This window comes from Zingiber officinale, chromosome 7A (genome assembly GCF_018446385.1).
Source record: "Zingiber officinale cultivar Zhangliang chromosome 7A, Zo_v1.1, whole genome shotgun sequence".
In the NCBI taxonomy this organism is placed as follows: domain Eukaryota; kingdom Viridiplantae; phylum Streptophyta; class Magnoliopsida; order Zingiberales; family Zingiberaceae; genus Zingiber; species Zingiber officinale.
Window position 1 is genome coordinate 86177501 of NC_055998.1, and position 26303 is coordinate 86203803.

The window sequence follows — 26303 nt, forward strand, 5'->3', positions numbered from 1 at the left end:
AAAAATGATCACAGGAATTCTTTGTAAATCTCCTGAAATTCCCAGACATACACTGGTAATATCCTGATTGCAGTAAACCCCTTCCAAAGGTTGCCACATCTGGAAGATATGCATATGATGGAACAATATAAAGGAGCAGCACTTGGCGAGCTAAGCCCACATGTTTTTGCAATTGCTGATGTTGCATTCAGGTGAACTTAATGCTGGTAAATTATTGTACAAGTTGCTAGATTTTCTCCCTTAGCATGAGGTGTATCATATGGAAACAGGGCAATGATTAATGAAGGAAGAAACAACTCCATATTGGTCAGTGGAGAAAGTGGAGCGGGTAAAACTGAAACGACAAAGTTGCTTATGCAATATCTGGCATACTTAGGTAGACGATCTGGAATTGAAGGACGGACCGTTGAACAACAAGTTCTAGAAGTAAGACAAGATTGAGCCAGTTCTCACATTGAATTATTTAATACTTGAAGAATTTGCTTCCCTCGTCTTCTTAAATAAAAATAAATCTTAGCATTCAGTTTGTATTAATCTGTTATGTATTTACTAGTCTAATCCAGTTCTTGAAGCTTTTGGGAATGCCAAAACAGTACGAAACAACAACTCAAGGTACATGTTTCTTTGTTGTTATTTTAATCTTTGGAAAGTTATGCTTAACCTAACTGTTACATATGTAATTCCTGTTCATGACGTCACAATCAAGTCGATTTGGTAAATTTGTTGAGATTCAATTTGATGAAAATGGGAGGATCTCTGGAGCTGCTATTAGAACCTACTTGCTTGAAAAATCTCGTGTATGCCAAATCAATGATCCTGAGAGAAATTACCATTGCTTTTACCTTCTATGTGCTGCTCCTCATAAGGTGGCTTAATGTCTGATTCTTGACTGTTCCTTTCATGCAGGCATTAACCTTGTTAATGCTTTGTCAATTTATAATCAGACTGAATAAATCACATCTACTTGTATTGCATAGCAGGATATTGAGAAATATAAGTTGGAGAGTCCTAAGTCATTCAATTATTTAAACCAATCCAGTTGTTTTCAATTGGATGGTGTGGACGATGCTGAAGATTATCTAGCAACTAGAAAGGCCATGGATATAATTGGCATAAGTGTGGAGGAACAGGTGCAGTTCTTTTGTTAGTTGTTTTATGCTCCTTTTTTATTATGATTATTTCTGTTTAGAAAACAACAATACAACTTTTCTTTCTTCGTTTTCTTAGTGATATCATAATTTATCATGAGAAGAGTTATTTTCTCTGAATGTTTCTTCAGGAGGCAATCTTCAGGGTTGTGGCTGCCATCCTTCATCTCGGGAACGTTGATTTTGCAAAGGGAGCAGAAATAGATTCAGCAGTTATTAAGAATGATAAATCGAACTTTCACCTAAGCATGGCAGCTGAACTTCTCATGTATGGTTAAACTTTCTGCTTATGTAATACTCAAAAGTCAAAACATTTCTAACCAACAGAATAATGGATATTCGTATTGTTTATGCAAGGTGTGATGCTCATCTTCTTGAGAATGCACTAATTAAGCATGTCATGGTAACCCCCGAAGAAGTTATTACACGAAGTCTTGACCCTGGTTCTGCAATTGTTAGCAGAGATGGTTTAGCAAAAATAATCTATTCCCGTTTATTTAATTGGTAATATATGTTGTTGCAGTTTGTTTATTATGTACTGTTACAAACATATGTGGGCAAGCTTCTCAGTTAAGGACCTTCTTTGCGTACATAAATGAGTGATCTTTGAGCTCAGTATTGATATTCTTTTCAACAGGTTGGTCGATAAAATTAATGCATCAATCGGTCAGGACAGGAGTTCAAAGCATTTCATTGGTATTCTTGATATTTATGGTTTCGAAAGTTTCACATCTAATAGGTAATTTAATTCATCAGTCAAATTCTGTAAAGCTTTATTGAATACTGATGATGAAGCTTGATAGGTGGTTATTATTATATTTCACTTACAGTTTCGAACAATTCTGCATCAATTATACCAATGAAAAATTGCAGCAACATTTTAATCAGGTCTGCTTGAAGATCTTGCATCATCCTCAGATACTTTAGTTAAAAGCTATTCACACATGATATATTCTACAGCATGTCTTCAGAATGGAGCAAGAGGAGTATACCAAGGAGGGAATTGATTGGAGCTACATAGAGTTTGTTGATAACCAAGATGTGCTTGACTTAATTGAGAAGGTATACTAATGGTTAAATTGTTTCAGGGGGAAATGTATAAAGGAAATTGTTTGATTTTGGTTTAATCATGGCTCAGTTGAGTGATTTTATCTCATAAAATGCATAAGATTGGTCTTCCTTATTGTGTTCATATTTGTTCTGGAAGAAATTATGCTTATGCTCTAATAAACAGATCTTATGTTCTTACGATTCCATTATATTTCCTCATTTATTCTTATTCCACTCAAACAATATTCACATTGTCATCCTCACGAGAATGATATAGATTCAGAGATGTGCTTTGAGGTCTCAAAATGGTCGTTATATTTGACACTTTGCAATAATTACTAACTGACTTGGATATGATTACTTACCTTTTCAATTAACCCTTTATTTTTTATTGTTAGCTTTGTTTTAGAGTATTGATTTTTTTTTAAAAAAATCTTATAAGTTTAGGACTGTGCCATCTCAGAAATCATGAAATTGCTTTTGTTCATTGGTCCACAAATTGTCCATAATTTGTGAGAGTCTAAGTTGGATAAGCGGTTGCTCAACATATGAGGATCTTGTAAGAGCATCAATAGATAAAACGTGCAAATGAATTTTAGAGCACAGATAATTTTTCTTTAAAATAATAAAAAGTGTGTAGAGAACCTTGATCCTTTAATGGGCAACAAACATTGGAAATAGAAGAGAGCCTACCTACAAGATTATGCCTAAGTCAGCGATTTTACAATTAGGGCATTTACCTCAATCAATAATGTTGCAAAAACAAAGAGAGCTTTTATTAGTATCAACTAAAATTGTGAACTCTCTTCAACAATAACACTAAGCTCCCTTTGTTAACAACAACAACCACCAACCAACCAACCCTTTGTTAAGTTAATCAATTTACACTGACTAAGGGAAATTTGTATCAAATGACAATATTTTCTATAGTAAATAGTATGGCTTTAACGCTCCAGGGGCAATGGTTAGGCTCTCCAATGGATAACCAAGGGATCTAAGATTCTAATATCAACTGCGGTGCACTGCAGGGGATTTTCCCTTCGGTGAGAAGCGGGCCTAAGAATGCTAGCCATCTGGATGGCCCTCCATGAGCGCTTCCCAATTTATTTGAGTGGCCAGTGGAAAACTTCCGTGGGGCCGGGCCAATCACCCAAAGATTAGTTGGTTCGAAGAACTGGATACCTGATGCCAACTAAAAAAAAATGCTTTTACATTCCAAACTTTCATTCTTACTTTTATATTTACCATCCTGGAAGAAAGATGGGTATTTGCGGACTTAACCAAATGTCCGCCTGCATTCATTCATATGGGCTATTGTTGGCACAGTTGAAACCTGCACTTTCATTGTTTTCTTATTATCATTTTGGTTTTTGGTAATCTTTTCTTCCTTGACATGGTCTCTTTAATTATAATAAAAGAAAACATGCAAGATGTTGATTGACCTTATTTCTTTGATGGGTTTCCCCTTGAATATTCAATGTCTAATGCTAGTGCCATGACATTTTCCTTTTGTTCTAGAAACCTGGTGGCATCATTGCTCTCCTAGATGAAGCTTGGTAAGCACTTCTCTTGCATTGTTTCTCATAGCTTATGTTTTTTGCTTATACAATGAGATTACTACAGAGAATCAACTTGATGCTGATCACTTTGCATGCATTCATTATATGTCCTTTATTACTCTCCTTATATCAGTCTTGTTAACAATACTTGATTTCTTTTACATGTATTAAACAGTATGTTCCCGAAGTCAACACATAGAACATTTGCTCAGAAGTTGTATCAGACTTTTAGAAATAACAAGAGGTTTGCTAAACCTAAGCTTTCTAGCAGTGACTTTACCATTTACCATTATGCAGGCGAGGTTTGTACAAACTTTGTCAAAATTCCTACTTTACAGCTTTCTGATGGCAACTTGTTGAATTTTCTTTTATTACATCTACAGGTAATATATCAAGCCAATTATTTCTTGGACAAAAACAAAGACTATGTAGTGGCAGAGCATCTGGATTTACTCCATGCTTCTAAATGTCCCTTTGTTGCCAATTTATTTTCATCACTTCCTGAAGTCACATCAAAGGCATCCAAATTCTCTTCGATTGCGTCTCGCTTTAAAGTAATATTTCTTAGTTTCTTTCATCTATTGTGGGAATAGATGTAAGATTCAATTACTCACTTTTCATGATTGTATTGCATTATTGCTAACTTCCTTTTTCAAAAATAAATTTCAGCTACAACTTCAAGCTCTGATGGATACCTTGAGTTGCACACAACCTCATTACATTAGATGCATAAAGCCAAACAATGTCCTCAAACCGTCTATCTTTGAGAACATCAATGTCACCAGCCAACTACGTTGTGGTGTAAGCTCCCAAATTTATGAAAACCATTCTAGACCACTTTGAATCTTATCTGATCTTGGCATCATTTTGTATGTTCGTTATGCTCATTGGACATTATTATAGGGTGTTCTTGAAGCAATAAAGATAAGTTGTGCTGGATATCCAACTCGTAGAACATTTTATGAATTTCTCCTTCGGTTTGCTCTTCTTGAGCCAAATGCTTTAGAAGGACAGTAAGTCTGCTGTTAGCTTCCAGACAATTTTATTGGTGTGTTTTTAATTGTTTAATATTGCTGATATATTGTGCTGCTCGATACAACTTTTCTGGTTCTCATAATAGATATGATGAGAAGATTGCGTGTAGAAAGATTCTAGATAAAATTGGAGCAAAAGATTACCAAGTAAGTCCTATGTCACTGAAATACATTATCTCTTGTTTCTGAATAGATATTTGAATCCTAAAAACTATAGGCAAATTATACAGAGAAGCTTCTGTAAGTGTTAAAGGAAAACAAAAGAAAGTTGAGTACAATAACCATGTTGTTTATACTGATAAAGATGAGGTTCATGTTTGATCACCAAAGATTCAGATATAAAAAAGTTAGGATGAATATTGATGATATATGTGGAATGAATTAAATTATATAAAAAATAATCAATTACTCATGAACTTTTTACTAATATCAATTATCAATGATGTTACTAGGATAAGCAAACTGTAAACGAAGTCTTGCAAAAAAGTGATTAGTCTTCTTTAATTTAATTAAATAACATGTTTTATTGTGCATGATTGCATATTCAAGTAAATCTAATAGTTTGAGATCCATTATGTTCTAGAAATTGGATATCAAGTGGAATTTATCCCTATAGCTCTATGGGTAAGTTCAAATGCAATAATTTAGACATAAATATTCTAAATATATTAAATGGCCTTTTTTTTTTACTCCAAGTGGGCACTCAAATGGATGTGAACAAATATCATATATGATCTTATTTGAAGAGGAATAAAGAAACTCCTAGTGTGTTTAGAGAAGACAATTTATATACACCGAGTATCTATGTAGTAAATTTTAGTAAGATGTGGACTTAGTAAACACTAGAAAATAATGCAGTTAGTGTAGCACTCAAGCCAGAGCATTTGCATTAATCAGGTTTAGCTTGTTATATTAGAGCAGGCAAACCAGTAAAAACTCTAGTTCATCATCATCATCAAGCTGTGGTAGTCCCGATTATTTAGTAAGAGTCAACCTAGACGAACAAATGAGATAACAATACTATTTAATCCTGGTTTGTTCCCTTTTTTGTCAAAATTGAAAAATTACTAAAACAGACAAATGTACATTACAGTTTCTTCCAAATTGTTGATGTTCTTTCACTGCTTTAGAGTGCAGATGAAAGTTTAGAGTTGCTTTGAAGAATGTATTTTGCTAATTTATATATTTGTGTTCATCTTGTATCCATATACCTATCTTGCTAGTATACTAAAAAATAACCATTAATGTAATTAAACTACCTTCTACTTCTAGTATTCTTCTGTTAAGGTTGCATCTTGTTTGCCTTGGCAGCTAGGCAAGACTAAGGTATTTCTAAGAGCTGGTCTGATGGCTCAATTGGATGCTCGAAGAGCAGCAATACTAGGAGGAGCTGCCACAACTATTCAGAGGAAAATTCGTACATACATCACCCGTAGAGCATTCATTGTACTAAGACATAGATCTATTTTCCTGCAATCACTCTGGAGAGGTGCAATCCCAACTTTTATTTAACTTGAATATAATTCACTGTTCTCCCTCTCTGTTAGTTATGTCATGACCCATTTGGTAATCTAGAACAAATGTCCTGCTAGTATTGGCACGTACTCCTCATTCCAACCATGCTTCTATTTGGTAAATTAATGTCATGTTATTTCTCCACCTAGTGGGATAAGACTTAGTCGTTGTTGTATATATAAAATTCAGTCCCCTTTGTTATTTCTTGCAAAACTGTTTCTTTTAATGATACCTAGGATTGTAGGTTTATATACTGCTTAGGATTGATCCTTAATTTGAGAAAAGTAGTGTCAAATTAAGAAGTAATATTTGAGACCAGTTCAGTTGGTAATGGAAGCATGCTTGGAAGTGTCATGTTAAGCCATGTTGTGTATACATCTGAACCCCTTTCAAATGTTTAGAACTGTCTTCAACTATGGGGAGAAGGTTCAAATTTTTTTTTTAAGCATTGGTTTTAATCCTCAACCAGAGCAATATGGTGTTAATGCCATGTTGAGCATGCTCGTGCATGGGTAACTGAGGCAAAATGAGGAACGAATTGGGGAGAAAGAGAACAAGAGGAAGAAGATCCAGAGGTGGAAAAGGGGAGAAGATGAAAGAATCACATATGCATGGTATCTTGACACTTGCCTCAGACAGTCTCTAGAGGCAAAACAATAAAAGATGTTAGCGATGAAAATAGAATGCAATAATATGCACATGCAATAGTAGGAAGATGAAAAATAATAAAAGATAAAGTTAGCAAAGTAAATGTATGTGGTATGATATTTTTAAGCTACATTGGGAAATTTTTGTATCACAGTTTTAATGCTTTATAGCAAGTTTGAGCATGTGGCTTTTTAGATTTTCCCTACTATCCCTAAAAGAGGTACTTTGTGTATGCTTAGCATAGGTACGACTAGCTCGCCAAACCACTTGCATATTGGTAATTAGTTGAGTGTTATTATTAAACATTAGTGGCCATAACTAAGTCTGGGCTAGCAAGAGGCTGATAAACAAGTGAGTAATATTTTTAATTCTAGTTAGCATTCAAGATGTGAATGTGGATAAAATGGCCATAACAATAGTAAAAACAATGGCACATCACGAGCATGATAATGAGTCTAAGCAATTTTCAGCATGTGGGGCATGATTATAGTATAATAGTAGACAATAGGAAATTTTAAGCAAGTGATAAGTAAGAAATGAGTCATATCCAGTATGATGCATATGATAAAAGAAATAACATATGAGTCCATGGTTAATAAAATAATCAAGTAGATAAGGGCAAATAATAAATAAGGTGTAAAGGTTCCTTCCCCTTCTTTCCACTTCCTTCCCCTTCCCTCACCTCCTCCCAAACAGACCGTAAACGGGCCAGGTTCCTAATTTTGTTATTGAAAAAGACCATTTCGTAGTAGCTCATAATATCTTACTAAACACCACAATATCTTCCATCAGCAAGGGAAGGGCTTTAACTTTGTTGTTCATTTATAGATAACATTTATTTAGAATAGAACATAGCAAGAATATCTTGAAATTTCACTTTTACATTCAAAAGTTTAGCCATATGTTTTCAATAACCAATTTCCCCATAAATTATTAAATGCCGCCATTGAAGGGGAGTTATTTTTAAAAGAGCAAGGAACCCTTTTTTTTCATTTACATAAAGATACCCAAGATCAAGAGAGGACTGGACTACTTTGGCCCTAAGTCTCACTTTACATCCTCCCCATCTTTGCTTGATGGAGTGATCCTGATGGCTATGATTGAAGGTGCGGCCAAGTAGGTGAGTGAGTGGCGAAGAACGATGACAGCGGGCCATGCCTTTCAATTGGATGGAGAGTTAGCGAAGATGTGGATCAAGAGGGAAAAGGAAGTAGGAAGGTGGCGTGGTTGCTGTCAATTGGACAGGCAGGATGTTAGATATTGAGACTCGGGTCATGATTCCCTTTGCTTGCATGGAGGGTTGAGATAACATCCCCTTAGTGAAGGCATCTGTTGCTGCCACTTCAGGGGGGAGCACGAGGGGTCCCTTTGATGAGTGCAGGCAACTCCTATGTTTGCAGATCAGCTCCCTCCCTCCACCCAGTCCTCCAACAGAATGATAAGTCTCATCCATGGCGATCAACATTCTATAATGTGTTTTGCAATGCTAAGGAATAAGGGTTTAAGCTAATTCATACCATCAATTAAGCTACTACTGGAATAATGATACTGTGATATATTAGCCTTAGGTTGTATAAATCTTTGGAAATTTTTCTGTTTGAATCCTTGGCTTGGTCTATGCAGATATTTTCAGTTACTACTTTTCATGCTATTGGTGAATGTTCTCTTTTCTGGAGCAGGAAGGTTGGCAGCTAAGTTGTTTGAGCATATGAGAAGAGTGGCAGCAGCAGTAAAAATTCAGAAACAATTACACTGTTACTTTGCAAGAAAATCCTATGGCAGACTACAATCTTCAGCGGTTGCATTGCAGGCATGCATAAGAGCAATGATTGCTCGTAATGCATTTACATTCCGCAAAATCACTAAAGCTGCAATTTGTATACAGGTAAGTTAAATTCCAATACGGAAAGCAGTTTATTTAACTAGAGGGCATTTTTATATTTTAGTTTGTTGTAATGACTACACCTGTACTCAGCTAACAAATGATTGTTGTGTATTCACTGTTTCACGCATCTAGAGGTCTTATTTTGAATAATTTTGTTGTTTGTAGGCTCAGTGGCGTTGTTACAGTGGGCACTCATATTACATGAATTTGCAGAAGGCAGCACTTACTTTTCAATGTGCTTGGCGGAAAAGGCTTGCCAGGAGAGTGATCAGAACTTTGAAAACGGTTTGTTTCAATTTTCTCCATCTCTAAATCTTTTTGCAGGTTAGTCATTTTTGAATTTGTACAGGCTGCAAGAGAAACAGGGGCTTTGAAAGAGGCAAAGAACAAACTTGAGAAGCAAGTGGAGGAGTTAAGTTGGCGTTTGCAGTTGGAGAAACGAGTGAGGGTAACTTCTACTTCCATCTATCATATTTGAGTTTTTTGTGAAAAGATGACGCTAATAGATATTGTCGCGCCCCGGAGGCATACTTGTCCGGCGATACGGACGATATCCCTTGTGACAATGTTAGATAACTAGTCCACACAACTTTAGAAGCACCATCATGCAAGATTTATTTTTACAACAATAACAACAACCAAGCCTTTTCCCACTAGGTGGAGTCGGCTGTATGAATCCTTTTACGCCATTGAGCTCTATCTCCTATTATATCATCATCTATATTTAAATAAATTTTATCTTATTTTATTGTTGCTAACCAAGTCTTTTTTGATCTTCCTCTTCCTCGTTTGATATGCATGTTTATTATAGTTTCACATCGCCTAACTGGAGCATTTATTGGTCGTCTAAGTATATGTTCGTACCATCTTAAACGTGTCTCTCGGAGTTTTTCCTCAATAGATGCAACTCCGATTTTCTCTCTAATGCTCTCATTTCTTATTTTGTCCATCTTCGTATGTCCACACATCCACCTTAACATCCTCATCTCTGCAACTCTCATCTTCTGCTCATGTGCTCGAGTCATAGCCCAACATTCAGCTCCATATAACATAGCAGGTCTAACTGCGGTTTTATAGAACTTACCTTTAAGTTTAAGAGGTACTTTACGGTCACATAAAACACTCGACGCTCCCCTCCATTTCACTCATCCTGCTTGTATTCTATGTAAGACATCTCTCTCAATCCCTCCATCATTTTGTAAAAATGATCCTAAATATTTAAATCTCTCGGTTCTGGGCAACTCGTCCTCTCCTATCTTAACAATTGTTTCATTACTTCTAATATTGCTAAACTTAAATTCCATATATTCTGTCTTTAATCTACTAAGCTTAAAATCTTTCCCTTCTAGTGTTTCCCTCCAAGATTCTAGCTTAGCATTTACTCCTTCACGTGTCTCATCTACCAAAATAATATCATCTGCAAACAATGTGCGCAGTGAGTTCGTCCATAATTAGTGTAAAAAGATAGGGACTGAGAGCTGATCCTTGATGTAACCCTATCTTTATTGGAAATATTTCAGTTACTCCGCCTGAAGTCTTTACTCTGGTCGTTACATCTTCATATATATCCTTAATTAGTTCAATATATATTACGCTAACACCTCTCTTTTCTAAAATTCTCCATATAATTTCTCTTAGGACTCTATCATAAGCTTTTTCTAAGTCAATGAATACCATGTGTAGATCTTGTTTTTGCTCCCGATATTTTTCAATTAATTGTCTAAGAAGATGTATAGCTTCTATTGTTGACCTTCCAGGCATGAACCCAAATAGATTTTCTGTCACTGTGGTCTCTTCCTTAATTTTTTTTATTACTTTTTCCCAAAGTTTCATAGTATGACTCATTAGTTTAATACCCCTATAGTTTGCACAATTTTATACGTCTCCCTTATTCTTATATAAGAGAACTAAAGTACTTATCCTCCATTGATCAGACATTTTTTTTCGTTTTCAATATCATGTTAAATAATTTTGTAAGTCATTTAATACTTTGTTTCCCTAAGCACTTCCATACCTTGATCGGAATATCATCTGGTCCAATGACTTTTCCATTGTGCATCTCATTTAAAGTTTGTTTACTTCTGAAGTTTGAATTCTACGATAAAAATTAAAATTTCTATACTCATTTGACCTAATTAAATTACCTAAGTTAAGTTGGTCACCTAAACCTTCATTAAAAAGTTGATGAAAATATCTCTTCCACTGCTCTTTTATTTCTCCATCGTTTACTAATACCCTATTATATTCATCTTTAATACATTTTATTTGGCTAAGATCTCTTGTTTTTCTTTCTCTCACTTTAGCTATTCTATAAATGTCTCTTTCCCCTTCTTTTATATCCAATTTTTGATATAACCGTTCAAAAGTTTCATTTTTTGCTTCACTCACTACTTTCTTAGCTTCTTTCTTGGCTATTGTATATTTTTTTAAGTTTTCCTCATTCTTACAAATATATAATTTTTTATAAGCTATTCGTTTTTCCTTCACTTTCTCTTGTACTTTCTCATTCCACAACCAAGATTCTTTACTTAGTGGTGCATGTCCTTTTGACTCACCGAGTACACTCTTAGCTACTATTTTCAACTTTGATACCATCTTATCTCATGTTGTATTAGAGTCATCGTATATTTCACCTAATGCTTGTACTTCTACCTTCTCCTTAAATATATGTTGCTTCCCATCCTTTAACTTCGACCACTTAATTCTAGGAATTATATATATTTTCTTTCTATTGATACTATGTTTGAGGTGTATATCCAACACTACTACCTTATGTTGGGTAGTTAAGCTTTCTCTAGGGATAACTTTGCAATCTTTACAAATCTTTCTATCCTTCTTCCTAACCATAAGAAAGTCAATTTGCGATTTATTATTCCCACTTTTGAATGTGACTAAGTGTTCTTCTCTTTTCTTAAAAAACGTATTAGCTAATATAAGGTCATATGCTATCGCAAAATCTAATATAGTTTTCCCTTCCTCATTCCTCGTTCCAAACCCATAACTCCCATGTACTCTCTCATATTCCTCATTTTTCACTCCGACATGCCCATTTAGATCACCTCTTATTAAAATCATTTCATTTGGTGGAATATTTTGTAATATTTCATCTAAGTCCTCCCAAAACCTTGATTTGGTAGCTTTATCTAATCCTACTTGTGCATATACGCTAATTATGTTCATAGTTTCTTTCGCCACTATTATCTTAAGGGCTATAATTCTATCCCCTTTTCTAACTACTCCTACAACTTCATCCTTTAACAAACTATCTACAATAATACCCACTCCATTTCTTGCTTTACTCTTTTTAGTGTACCATAACTTAAAACCCGAGTTCTCTATCATCTTTCTCACCTGTCCATTTTATCTCTTGTACACACAAAATACTAATTTTTCTCCTAATCATCATATCTACTACCTCCATTGATTTACCAGTGAGAGTTCCTATGTTCCAAATCTTAGATTATTAGTTTTTCTATCATATTTGTTCTTATCTAACCTATGATGTGAGAACTCTTGCCTATTTAACACTACACCCAAGTTCTCATGGAGATGTAGCGGTCCTTGTTGAGACGTTACAGTCGAACCCTGTAACGCGAACTCTTACATATTTATCACTACACTCGAGTTCTGGAGATGTAGCGGTCCTTGTCGAGAAGTTACAGTTGGACCCTGCAACGCGTTCCTTCCGGGGAACAACCTAGCATTAGCACAATAGTTTAATAGATTCATTCATTGAATATTTGCCATAGTTTGACGCTGGTTGGCAACTTAACGCAACCCTCCTCCTTTATCCGGGCTTGGGGCCGGCCATGACCGGTCATCATGGGCAGAGTTACCATCATGCAAGATAATAATATTAAACTAATAATTGAAAGACATACGAAAACCACCCAAATATAACTGAATAGACTGTGTGCCGACACAACTTAAACCTAACAAGTACCATAATCAGAATAAAGTACCCAACAGAAACAAAATCCACACACAAGATAGTTATTACATGTAAGTGCAAGCAAAATGTAAAACGAATAACGTGGAAAACTCTCGATGTGACATTGGACTAGTGGATAGGATCTCCAAGCGACTCCACATATCCTCTATTTATTACCTGAGGAAGAAAGAAAACAAATGGGGTAGTAAGTCTAAATGACTCAATGGATAATAAAAGATAGATAGTGCATGAACTAAGTGTAAGGAGATCAAAGGTATACAATCTCACAGGTAATATCAACATAAACAACAATAAAAACAAAACATAATAAATGCCCATACCAAAATTGATCTACTAGGTATAGTATAATGAATAGTAATAAATGAGGATCTGCAACGACACTGCTCGTAACCACATGAGCAACATATAACAGTATATGACATGTATGGCAATGTCAAACACATGTAACATCCATATCTCAAACATATGCAACAAATCACAAGCATATGCAATAAGTATCTCCATCATATGAAACATACATCACATGCATATGTATAGTCACTCCTACACATCACTCCAGCTACCACTACATTTATGTAATCGAATGGGCAGGACTATGACAACCGTACACAACTCCAGCTATCACTACATCTAAGTGGTTGGTTAGACAATATGCAAAGTAGCTATCTAGCTACATACCAAGGAGGTCACTGTCTGCACGTAACTCTACTACCATTATCCTGAGTGGTCGAGTAGGCACGACATGACAAGTTGCACGCAACTCTAGCAACCACTATCCTGACCAAGTGGGCAGATAATATGATTGGCGACTCTCTCAACTATAAGGGAGACACGGTCGACGACATGCATATAATGCAATGATGAACAAAATGTAAATAATCATAACTACAGATATAATTATCACTATGTGATAAACTGTAAACAATGTATCTATAGAAACTAATAGGTGTCTACTAAACAACATAAATAGCCAAAGAGAAACCACCTAAGGTACACACCATACATGTGTGTACAACTACGAATTATGAATAGTAAGAGAATAACCACCTATAATACACATCACATGCGTGTGTACAACTACGAAATATGAATAGCTAAAGAATAACCACCAATAGTACACACCATAGACGTGTGTACAACTACGAAATATGGATAGCCAAAGATGAGACTATGAATATCAAGTAGATCATTTCTAAGGTCAAGCACATAAGTATCAAACTCAAGCTAAATAAGAATAGAGTCAAGGAAATAAACTGCCTATCTAACTATACTCATGCACTAAGGTCAATATACTAATGAAGTCAAGGAAAGAAAATACCTGTCTTTATCTGTAGATCGTTTTAACCATCTTCAAGTCAATGGTCTGCCTCGAGCTCAATATCCTACAACATAGAACACAAATAATAACTAATTCTATCATAAGTCGAATAATCAACCCTAATCCTAAACCGATTAGGAAACCTTAATTGAATTATCCTAATCATCCCACAATTCCTTTACATTCTGAGCTAAATTTCCCATAAGGTATTTAATAAACAAAACTTAGGAAGTGTGAGAGTTTCGTTACCCTACGACTTCTCCAACGGCGCAGTGGAACACGACTGCAGTGGAGGGCCGGCGGCAACGGCTCAATGGATGGAGCAGCGGCCGATGAGGCAGGGAGTTCCGTCGACTGTCAAGCGCACAACAACGGCGATTACAAAACTGGGTAGCAACAAGAGTCGTAGAGTCGCAGTTGTTGCACTAGGCCCATCAGCGTGAGATGGTGGCAGATCGACACTTTGATAGCTTCTCAGCCCTCCGGTGGCAACCCACAGCAGTCGGTCGTGACTCTGACCTCATGCGAAGGGTGACATTGGCTTAGGGGAGAAGGGAGAGGGGCAATCGAGACAGTGGCTTGGGTTGGGGAGAAGAAGAGAAGGGATCAGGAGAATAGGGTTAGGAAACTTAGGTTTGGATATTTATATCTTAGGTTAATTAATTATATATAACTTTATGTTAATTAAATCAATCAACTCTCATTTAAGTGATATTCCAAGCAGGCTTTCTCTAAGCCTAATATATTTATCTCCTTAAACATGTCATACGAATTCAGTTTAAATCTTGAAAAATTCCTAAAAAAAATTCCAAAAAAAATTCTACAAGATAATTTCTTAATTAACACTTATTATTTAATTGTCATATCTTACATTTTCTCTCACTAATAAAAATTTGATCTATAAATTTCCTACTTAAGTGTGATAAGTAACCAATAGCATGTTCAAGTACTAAAGGAACTACACACACCTCAAGTAAATAGGTGTGGATAACGAGCTTGAATCTTTTCTTCAAGCTCTTAGGTTGCTTCCTCATCAGCATGATGTTGCCATCCAACTTTGATGAGTCGGATTGTTTTGTTTCACGATTGGCGCTCCTTGTGATCTAGGATTCACATGAAAACTTCTTCACAGGTTGCATTTGGCTAGAGTGAGATCAACACATCTTCCCGAATATGAGTAGGATGCGGTACATACTTCCTCAGCATGGACACATGGAACACATTATGCACACCAGCAAGGGTCGGTGGTAGCGCCAACCAATAAGCTACCTCACCAATCTTCTCTATTATTTGAAAGGGCCCAATGTAGCTAGGAGCCAACTTAGCTTTCAGTCCAAATATCTTAACCCCTTTAGTGGGAGAAACACACAAAAACACATGGTCTTCCACTGAAAATTCCAAGGTCTCCGTCTCCGATCTACGTAACTCTTTTGTCGATCCTAGGCTTTCGACATTCTTCGTCTAATGGTGTGTACTAACTCTGCGTCATACTAAACTATGGTCCAAGAATTTGTTGTTCTCCAACTTCTTTCCATAAGGTAGGGGATCGACATGCTCTGTCATATAAAGCCTCATAAGGTGCCATTTGAATAACAGAATGATAACCTGTTGTTATAGGCAAATTCCACCAAGTGTAAATGATCTTCCCAACTGCCTTTAAAATCCATTACGCATGCTCTCAGCAGATCCTCAAGTGTCTATATAGTACGCTCTAACTGTCCATTTGTTTGTGGGTGAGAAGTTGTACTCAAACGGAGCTCTGTACCCAAGGTTTAAAATCTCGACCAGAAACGATATGGTTTCGGTATCGTATTGTGTCGTACCAATACAGTTTTATTTTTTTATTTATATATAATAATTATTAGATAAATTTATTTATTGTTTATAATTTAAAAATAAGTTGTATGTTGATTTTATATAAGTTCTCTATTATTAAATAATTTAATATTGTTAGAAAAAATAATTTAATATAGTTTGTTAAGAAAATTGATCTATTAATAATTCAAATTAAATAATCATAATTATATAAATTCATACAAAATACTATTTTATATATAATAATTATATAAATTGAATATTTATTTATTTATTTAATAATTTAAATAATATATTTAAAATAGTAAGAAAAAATTAGAATATCAATTAAACATTAAAATAGTAAAAAATATATAAAATAATTTTTTAAAAATATCATAATATAAATTTAATTTATTAGAATTTTTATAAATTTTTTTAAAAAAAATTTAGAATTTTTAAATTTTTTTTATAATTTTTAAATAAAATTTAAAACATTATAAACAATTTTATAATATTATTTAATAAAATTTAAATATTTTTTTATATTTTATTAGGATAATTTAATTAGGGTTAATAAAAGATTTTTTCAATATCACACTTCCTTAGGAATTGTTTAATTTATTTAAATTAGAATATGAATTTTGTACAGTAAACCTAGCAACGCTCGCCTGCCCGTGCCCACCTCTGGCGCGACGCCGATGATGGCGCCTGAGGAGTCCGGCGACTCCTCTAGCGGCACCGGAAGCATCTGGTGACGCTTCCGGCGGTTCCGAAGGCGTCCCGCGATGCTTTTGGCTTCGCCAGAAGCGATGCGGGCGCGCCCGTGATGCCTCCGACGACTCTGGAGGCGTCACGCGACGCTTTCGGCTCCGCTAAAAACGTTGAGACGCGCGCACATGATGTGCCGGTTTCGCCTCTATGGCGGAATGGTAAAAACTGTCCTTGTTAGGCACGGAACGACATTTCATTCACTGTCTGTATCCATTGCCTCTTGGAGACTCTGCCATAACCATAAGGTGAATCGCGGATCTCTATCTGATATGATACTCAGAGATATACCATGAAGTCTGATAATCTCTCTGTAGTATAACTTTGCTAGGCGATCCAACAGGTCCGTCTTACAGATCGATAAAAAGTGAGTAGATTTAGTTGATTAATGACTACCCAAATTGCATCATGCTCCTTCTGTATTCTGATAACCCCACAACAAAGTCCATCGTAATATGCCCCCATTTCCATTCTAGTATTTGAATCTTCTAAAGTAATCCTGCTAGTCTCTGATGTTCAACTTTCACTTACTAATGTACTAGACATTGAGCTACGAAATCCGCAATGTCTTTCTTCATGTTATTCTATAAATAGAAGTGTTTCAAGTTTTTGTGCATTCGGGTACCATCTGGATGTATCACAAATTTGGATTGATGCGCTTGCTGAAGTAGGTCCTCTTTGACAGGGTGTATTTCAAAAACACACAATCTTCCCTGAAAATATAGGATTCCGTTCTCATCACATGAAAATCCATGGATACTAAAATCCCCCGCTATGTCTATCCCTGTTCTACCAGTCCCATCTCTATGAACCCCTGCACTAATTTTGTAACTGCTACTCAGTGACTAGCCAGAACCCTTTGAGATTTTCTACACAAAGCATCTGTTATAGCATTGGCTTTTCCTGGATGACAGTTGATAATGCAGTCATAATCCTTCAAAAATTCCATCCATCTTTTTTGCCTAAGGTTCAATTCCTTCTAAGTAAACAAATACTTAAGACTCTTGTGATATGTGAAAATCTTGAATGTGATTTCATACAAATAGCGCCTCCATATTTTTAGAGCAAAAATGATGGATGCTAACTCTAAATCATGAATAGGATAATTGTTCTCATGATCCTTCAACTGACGAGAAGCATATGATATTACCTGCTGCATCTAAACTGCACCTAACCCCTAAAACGATGCATTTGTGTAGAGCACAGACCCATCTTTACCAGAGGGAAGCACTAAGACGGGTGCAACTAATAGTTTTTGTTTAAGCTCTTGAAAATTTACCTCATAAGCCTATGTCCAGGTAAATTTCATTTCTTTTATGGTTAGCCGAGTCAACGACATAACAATGCCGGAAAACCTCTCTATAAATCTTCGGCAATGTCCAGTCAATCCCAAGAAACTCCGAACTTCTTAACGAGTACCACCTCTATTTTCTGAGAATCCACAGATATACCTCTACTAGAAATAATATGTCTGAAAAATCCCACTGAGGACCACCAAAATGCGCATTTATTGAATTTCGCATAGAAATGTTCTTGTCAAAGCATCTCCAGAACTATGTGAAGATGTTGTTTGTGTTCCTTCGCAGACCGATATATCAAAATATCGTCAATGAAGACAATGAAATTGATCCAAGTACTCTAGGAATACTCGATTTATCAAGTCCATGGAAACAGCCGGAGCATTAGTAAGCCTAAATGGCATTACAAAAAACTTATAATGTCCGTACCGAGTTCGAAAAGTTGTCTTCTGTACATCGGCATCCCTTCTAAGCTGATGATAGCTTGAACGTAAATTAATCTTAGAGTATACACAGGTATTCTTGAGTTGATCAAATAGATCCTCTATTCATGGCAGAGGGTATTTGTTCTTGATGGTGACTGTATTCAGTTGTCGATAGTCTATACATAATGTTAGTGATACATCCTTCTTTTTGACAAAAAAGTACCGGAGCTCCCCACGGAGAAACGCTAGGACGGATAAATCCTCTATCTAACAACTCCTGTAGTTGTATCTTTAGCTCTTCTAATTCCTTTGGTGTCATGTGGTTTGGGACCTTGATACCGGTGTTGTACTCGGAATCATCTCAATCGTAAATTCTACTTGCCTCTTTAAGGGCAAGTTAGGAGTTCTTTTGGAAACACGTTTGGATATTCTCGAACTATATGAATGTCCGAGAGCTGCGAAGCACCATCCTCACCGGTCTTCATCAACGATAATAAGTATCCCTGATAACCATGGGATAATAGTCTCAGAGCTTGTGATAATAAGTATCCTTGCCAACCATGGGATAATAGTGTATGTGCTTGTAGTGCTGAAATAAGATAAATCTCATCATCCTTGGTCCCAGCAAATTCCCAAGAGGGTTGGTTCGAAGGTCGAAAGGTGACTACTCTCACCCGACAATTGACTGTAGCATGATAAGTGGCCTACCAGTCCATGCCTAGGATGATGTCAAATTCCACCATTTTAAGCACTTGAAGATCCACCATGAGTGTATGACTACCGAAGTTCAAAGGATATCCCATGACTTCTTGATTGATGGTCAGCGCTTCTCCATATGGTAGAGATACAGCTCATTCACATGATCCAAGTATAGGAATTCTAATAATTTGATCCAAAAACACTTGAGATATGAATGAATGTGAACTACCAATATCTATCACTGAATCTGCTAGAATAAACTGAAATAGTACCCCGAAAGACCAATCCCTCGGCTCATTGTGCCTCCTCTCGAGTAACTGCATAGACTCGTCCAACCTCTGAGTTCGACGGCGGCTTTTTTGGAACCGGTTAAGGTTGGATCGGAGGAACAGTAATTGACTGTTGAGATTGATGTTGGGGCAACAGATATGGCCAAGGTGGAGGTGGATAAGTACCGTTGTGCTCGATATGTCTGATAGAAAGAGGTTGTTGCCGGGTACTCTATAGTCGTAGGTATCATTGTGTGCTCCTGACCCTGGATATAGTATACCTACACATGTGGAGGTAACAAATGCTGCTGTCATGAAGAGTTCTGAGTTCTCTGTGATCCTCTCTGTGGTTGAGATGGTGTGGGTTGACCCCCTTGAGGGTAACATCAGTAGTCTCCAATTGTGCTTTCAAGGTACAATCTCAGCACATATGCCCTAGGAGTTTATAATAGAAGCATATAGCCTGGTCTAGAGGGCCATCTAGTTTGGCATGACTTATGGAACCACATTATAGACATTTGTTCATACCAATGTCATTTTTTCGATTTGCTAATGGAAATGAGAAGATCCTGCTGACGATCGTCCCGACTTATGTGGTCGAGAAGACTCTCCAGTAATAGCTCATGAGCCTTGGTTCCTGTTTCTCTTTCTATTGCGCAACCTGATGCTTTTGATCTAGAGGTCCATTTTGTGATGTCTGCTTATTATTTCCCTTCTCTTGAAACACTCGTTGTTGAGTCATCTATATAAATAATGCTCGATCTAGCCCTTCCCGATAGGTGCCAAAGATCCTAACATCCGGATCTGAATATATGTTGCAAGGCCTTGAGTGAACTGGAACATTCAATAGCAATCCTGAGCTACAAGATGAGGGCAAAATTCAACGAGTCGGCTAAATTCTGCGTTGTACTCCATCACCTTTTTTGAGGTTTAAGAATTCCCGAGGACAAGCCATACAAAATGGAGAAGGAAAGTATTGCCTCTCAAAGGCATCTCGAAATAATGACCAAGTGATGTGTTGTTCTCCAAAAATTGTCTTCTACATTTTCCACCAAGTAACAGCCTGATCCCGTAGCTAGTATGCAGCTAGTTTAGCCTTTTCTGCATCAGTACAAATCATGTACTCAAATGTGTCTTCCAAGTTATCTAACTATACACGAGCAACCCAAGAGTCAGAATCTCCATGAAACAGTGTAAGTCGATCCTTCACTAACTGAGCCAACAATGGTATGCAAGCTTTATCCTTTACGCAGCTGGTAGTAGCAGGGGTTGGTACCGTTGATGGTATTCCCTGATACTGTAACCCATGATCTCCAGTAGTGGTTTGATGGACCTGACCTCTACTTCCTGACTCAGCATCAATCGGAACTCCAGAGAAGTTCACCTCTCTGGAAAGAGGTTTAAGCCTCATCAACTCAACAGGTCGTTTCCGTGGTCAACCCGAACCATGGCCGCGAGCAGTGGCTGACCCACCACGTGTCATTCCTGTTATAGACAACTAGATAAGTACTAATAGAAGTATAGATAAACAATTATACGACCTTCCTATAGCTCGGAGATGCCATGTCGTTGTCTGATATCAAAATTCATAAAGTCATCTCGAGAAAACAAGCCATGAAATCTGAAACACAAAAATAGGTTTCGCAACCTATGACTCTGATACTATAAATTGTCACATCCCAGAAATATACTTGTCTGATGATATAAATGGTATCTCTTGTGACAATGTTCGATACGACATGATAACTAGCCCACACAGCTTTATAAGCACAATCACGCAAGATAATAATATTAAACTTACAACTGAAAAGACATATGAAAACCACCCAAACATAACTTGATAGACTGCGTGTCAGCACGGCTTAAACCTAACAAGCACCATAATCATAATAAAGTACCTAACTGAAACAAAATCCACGCACAAGACAGTTATTACATGTACGTGTTCGGAAAACCAAAGTGTAAGCAAAATGTAAACGAATAACGTAGAAAACTCTTGATGTGACATGGGACTAGCAGATATGATCTCCAAGCAACTTCACATATCCTTTATCTACTACATGAGGAAGAAAGAAAACAAATGGGGTAGTGAGTTCAAATGACTCGGCAGATAATAAAAGATAGATAGTGCATGAACTAAGTGTAAGGAGATTAAAGGTATATAGTCTCACATGTAATATCAACATAAACAACAATAAGAACATAATAAATGCCCATACCAAAATTGATCTACTAAGTATAGTATAATGAACAGTAATAAATGAAGATCTGCAACAACACTACTCGTAACCACACGAGCAACATATCACAGTATATAACATGTATGGCAATGTCAAACACATGTAACATCCATATCTCAAACATATGCAACAAATCACAAGCATACGCAATAAGTATCTCCATTATATGAAACATACATCACATGCATATGTATAGCCACTCCTACACATCACTCCAGCTACCACTACATTTATGTGATCAAATGGGCAGGACTATAACAACTGTACACAACTCCAGCTATCACTACATCTAAGTAATTGGTTGGACAATATACAATGTAGCTATCTAGCTACATACCAAGGAGGTCGTTGTCTGCATGCAACTCCGCTACCACTACCTCGAGTGGTCGAGTGGACACAACATGACAAGCTGCACGGAACTCTAGCTACCATTATCCCGAGTGGCTGAGTGAGCAGATAATATGACTGACGGCTCTCTCAACTATAAGGGAGACACGGTCGACAACATGTCAATGATGAATAAAATGTAAATAATCATAACTACAAATATAATTATCACTATGCGATAGTTATACAGGTATATCTAGAAGTATAAACGGTAAACAATGTATATACAGAAACTAATAGGTGTCTACTAAACAACATGAATAGCCAAAGAGAAACCACCTAAGGTACACACCATATACGTATGTACAACTACAAATTATGAATACTCAAAGAATAACCACCTATAGTACACATCATGCACGTATGTACAACTACTAAATATGAATAGCTAAAGAATAACCACCTATAGTACACACCATACACGTGTATACAACTACGAAATATGGATAGCCAAAGATGAGACTGTATGGATATCAAGTAGATCATCTCTAAGGTCAAGCACATAAATATCAAACTCAAGCTAAATAAGAATAGAGTCAAGGTAATAAACTGCCTATCTAACTATACTCATGTGCTAAGGTCAATATACTAATGAAGTCAAGGAAAGAAAATACCTGCCTTTATCTGTAGATCATTTTAATCGTCTTCAAGTCAACGGTCTGCCTTGAGCTCAAAATCCTACAACATAGAACACAAATAATAACCAATTCTATCATAAGTTTAATAACCAACCCTAATCCTAAACCGATTAGGAAACCTTAATTGAATTATCCTAATCATCCCACAATTCCTTCACATTCTGAGCTAAATTTCCCATAAGGTATTTAATGAACAAAACTTAGGAAGTGTGGGGGGTTTCGTTACCCGATGACTTCTCCTCCCCCAGCAGCACAGTGGGGCAGCACGCGGTGGAGGGCCGGTGGCAATGGCTCAATGAACTGAGCAACGGTCGGCAAGGTAGGGAGTTGTGCCAACGATCACGCGCACAACAACAATTATGGCAAAACGGGGCAACAACAAGAGCTGTTGAGTTGCAGCTGTTGCCCTAGGCCCCATCTGTGTGAGATGACAGCGGATCAGTACTCCGACATTGTCTTAGCCCTCCAGTGGCGACCCATAGTAGCAGGTCGTGACTCTGACCTCACGCGAAGGGTGGCGTTGACTTGGGGAGGAAGGGAGAGGGGCAACGGTGACTTGGGTCAGGGAGAAGAAGAGAAGGGATTAGGAGAATAGGGTTAGGAAACCTAGGTTTTGATATTTATATCTTAGGTTAATTAATTATGACGTTATGTTAATTAAATCAATCAACTCCCATTTAATTGATATTTCAAGTAGACTTTCTCTAAGCCTAATAGATTTATTTCCTTAAACATGTCATACGAGTTCTGTTTAAATTCGAAAAATTCTTTAAAATGCTAAGAAATTCTACAAGATAATTTTTTTAATCAACATTTATTATTTAATTGTCGTATCTCACACATATATTGTCGAATATGGATTATGGACATAATAATTTGAACATGGACATGATAATTTTGATATGCTTTGGATAAATTACATTGTTGTGTGTTTTTTTGGTATATATATGATATATGTTTACTGCATTATGCAAGGTTGAACTTGAAGAGAAAAAAGATACAGAAATTGTTACACTTAAGGATATGCTAAATATGATGCAACTACAAGTAGAAGAAGCAAAGTTGATGGTCATCAAGGAACGCAAGGTTGCACAAAAAGCTATGGAAGAAGCATCTCCAGTTATCAAGGAAACACGTGTCTTTGTTGATGACAGACGAAATTTTGATTCATTGACATCTGAAATTGAGCTTTTGAAGGTATGATTGCCTATTTCCAACTTTATTTTGATCGCTTTTTACTGATAGTGTTACATGTATAGTTTTTATACCATTATATATCTAAGAGAGTGAAAATATTTGCAACTTACCAACTACTAATAATTGTCTGTACATGTTGACTAGTTGTTGAACGTTTTCTTGGTTGGGTTAAACATTGCAAGTCACAAGCTCAGGATAAATATAGCAGAAATGTTTATTTTATTGTATACTTGTTAAATTGGTTAATTAATCCAACAATCTGAAAATAATGACCTTATTTCTTCTCCTCTCTTTGCTATCATGACAGGTTTCCTTGGTAGCAAAAAAGCAGTTAACTGATGCAGCCAATAAAGAAAAGAGTGAAATACAAGCAAGATATAACCAACTTGTTAAGAAAGTTCAGGATTTTGAGATGAAAGTTGATCAACTTCAAGAAACTATTCGGAGGTGCTATGTCTAATCTGTGTTTGTTAACTTAGAGAGATAACTGACAACAGACATATAGAAAAGCTTAGGTTCTATAACACTAGGTGAATCTAAAATATCTAGAGTAATATAAGTTATTAGTAATTAGAAAACATCAGCACCCATCCTAAACCCGGATGTTGAAGATTGAGAACTCCATTGAGCCTATACGACCAGCATCAGTATTTATCTAAATCTACGAATATGAAACTTAAAGAGATAAGATTCATGCCTTTTATATTCTTGTGGTGATCTCAAACAGTTACATTCTTGTACCAACCCTAAATAATTGAAACAAATACAGCTTAATGATGATTATGATGTTGATATTATAAGTTATTAGTTATATCTATCACTCAAATCTTCTGTCATTTCGCTATGAGAGGCAGTAACTTATAATTGCCAATTAAAATAGACTTGAAGAGAAAGTATCAAATGTGGAATCAGAGAACCAAGTTCTTCGTCAACAAGCAGTTGCAATTTCACCAACTAGTCGATTAGTAACCACAAATTCAGAAGCAACCATTGTCCTGGTATGTATCCTTATCAGAATAGGTATGGGAATGCATCTCCCAGGTTCTTGCTGCCTATTTATTTGACTTTTTGCTACAAGAAGTCAAGAACACCAGAGAACAGTGCTGGCAAATGAGTTTTTTCCTAATAGATGTTAAAAAAATCTAAACTTTCACAATAGGGTTTTTTTTTTTGTGTGTGTGTGTGTGTATGAAGAATAGATAGAAAATAAAATATTCAACCCAATAAAATCACCGTTATTTTACATACCACATCCATGCACCACATCTGCATACCACAACTAGTCCTGTCTCATCTTGTTTGATATTGAGGACATTATAACATTAATCAGTGTGTACATTTATCTTTAAAAAATTGAGTCGTTCACTCCTTTGTGAGTTCCATAGCAGGAAATTGTACATTGTGTCAAAGAAAGTTTTTTACATAAGCTACATTGAAATGGGAATCATTTGCTTGAGGATCCCACTTTTGTCCTCTCATACTATCCTCTCATACCCACTACTCTCATGCTATCCTCTCATACCCACTATTTGATGATGCACTTCCTCTAGCTTTAGAAAAGGGCAATAAATGATGGATGGATCATATGAAAATTAGGATACTTTTTTTCTTTTTGTCAGATATTAGCAATCATACCTCAATGGTTTGATGTAATTTTTCTATTGTGTGTACATTCCCATAATGGTAGTGTTTCTCTAAAATAAGGCTTTGTTGTTTTGTATCTTTGGACTAACCATCCCTTCAAAGAGATTGTTAAAACTTGATCATCAGTTCATAAAGAAATAGATGTAGCAGTTGTTCATTGGAAACCTAAACATTTTTACTTAATCTAGCATGCCAGCTCCAATTATTCCACAACTTCATTATTTCTTTGTTCTTAAAAGAATTTTTTGAACAAGCTAAAAAAAGCCTCTATTGCAGCTAAATTTCTGTTATTTCCAAATAAAAATTTACTATTATAGAAATCAAGGAATTGACAATAGCTGGTTTTGTTTGGTGCACACTAGAGAAACTAAAGGGTTTGAGTTTGTCAACCCCAGGACCCTGAAACAGAGGATTTACAACAGAAGTCACTGAATGAGAAACAGCAAGTAAGGTTTTCGATGAATTGCCTATCTAATAATTCATTTATAGTCTTAACAATTTCATATTTAAATAATATTAATATCCTTTTCCTTCATCAGGAAATAACAGTTCCTGTTTATCTTCCCTCAGGGATACCAGGACTTGTTTATTGAATGTATTTGTCAAGATTTAGGATTCTCTAAAGATCGACCTGTAGCTGCTTGTATCACACACAAATGTCTCCTTCACTGGAGATCTTTTGAAGTTGAAACAACAAATATTTTTGACCGTATTATCCAAGCAATTGGCTGGGTTATTGAGGTAAAACCTTGTTTGTTGCATGTGTTGCATGTTACATTTTTAACTTGGGGCTATTTGATTGCATGTAAATACGTAGTTGCACATAGAATTT

The 26303-nt window shown here is 36.2% G+C and overlaps 1 protein-coding gene across 1 annotated transcript in view; it reads left to right on the plus strand.

Moving 5' to 3' along the window:
• Window positions 1–26303, plus strand: part of LOC122000234 (myosin-17-like) — a 45010-nt gene that overhangs the window by 11808 nt on the left and 6899 nt on the right. Inside the window, exons 3-27 of the mRNA XM_042554708.1 lie at window positions 46–191; window positions 270–426; window positions 554–612; window positions 707–866; window positions 981–1130; window positions 1280–1416; window positions 1506–1652; window positions 1786–1887; window positions 1979–2036; window positions 2109–2210; window positions 3717–3754; window positions 3933–4059; window positions 4141–4311; window positions 4427–4558; window positions 4661–4770; window positions 4878–4938; window positions 6103–6280; window positions 8634–8839; window positions 9005–9124; window positions 9189–9287; window positions 23606–23827; window positions 24135–24274; window positions 24708–24868; window positions 25853–25917; window positions 26042–26212. Coding sequence (XP_042410642.1) covers window positions 46–191; window positions 270–426; window positions 554–612; window positions 707–866; window positions 981–1130; window positions 1280–1416; window positions 1506–1652; window positions 1786–1887; window positions 1979–2036; window positions 2109–2210; window positions 3717–3754; window positions 3933–4059; window positions 4141–4311; window positions 4427–4558; window positions 4661–4770; window positions 4878–4938; window positions 6103–6280; window positions 8634–8839; window positions 9005–9124; window positions 9189–9287; window positions 23606–23827; window positions 24135–24274; window positions 24708–24868; window positions 25853–25917; window positions 26042–26212 — 3219 coding nt within the window. The remainder of the gene's footprint in view (window positions 1–45; window positions 192–269; window positions 427–553; window positions 613–706; window positions 867–980; window positions 1131–1279; window positions 1417–1505; window positions 1653–1785; window positions 1888–1978; window positions 2037–2108; window positions 2211–3716; window positions 3755–3932; window positions 4060–4140; window positions 4312–4426; window positions 4559–4660; window positions 4771–4877; window positions 4939–6102; window positions 6281–8633; window positions 8840–9004; window positions 9125–9188; window positions 9288–23605; window positions 23828–24134; window positions 24275–24707; window positions 24869–25852; window positions 25918–26041; window positions 26213–26303) is intronic.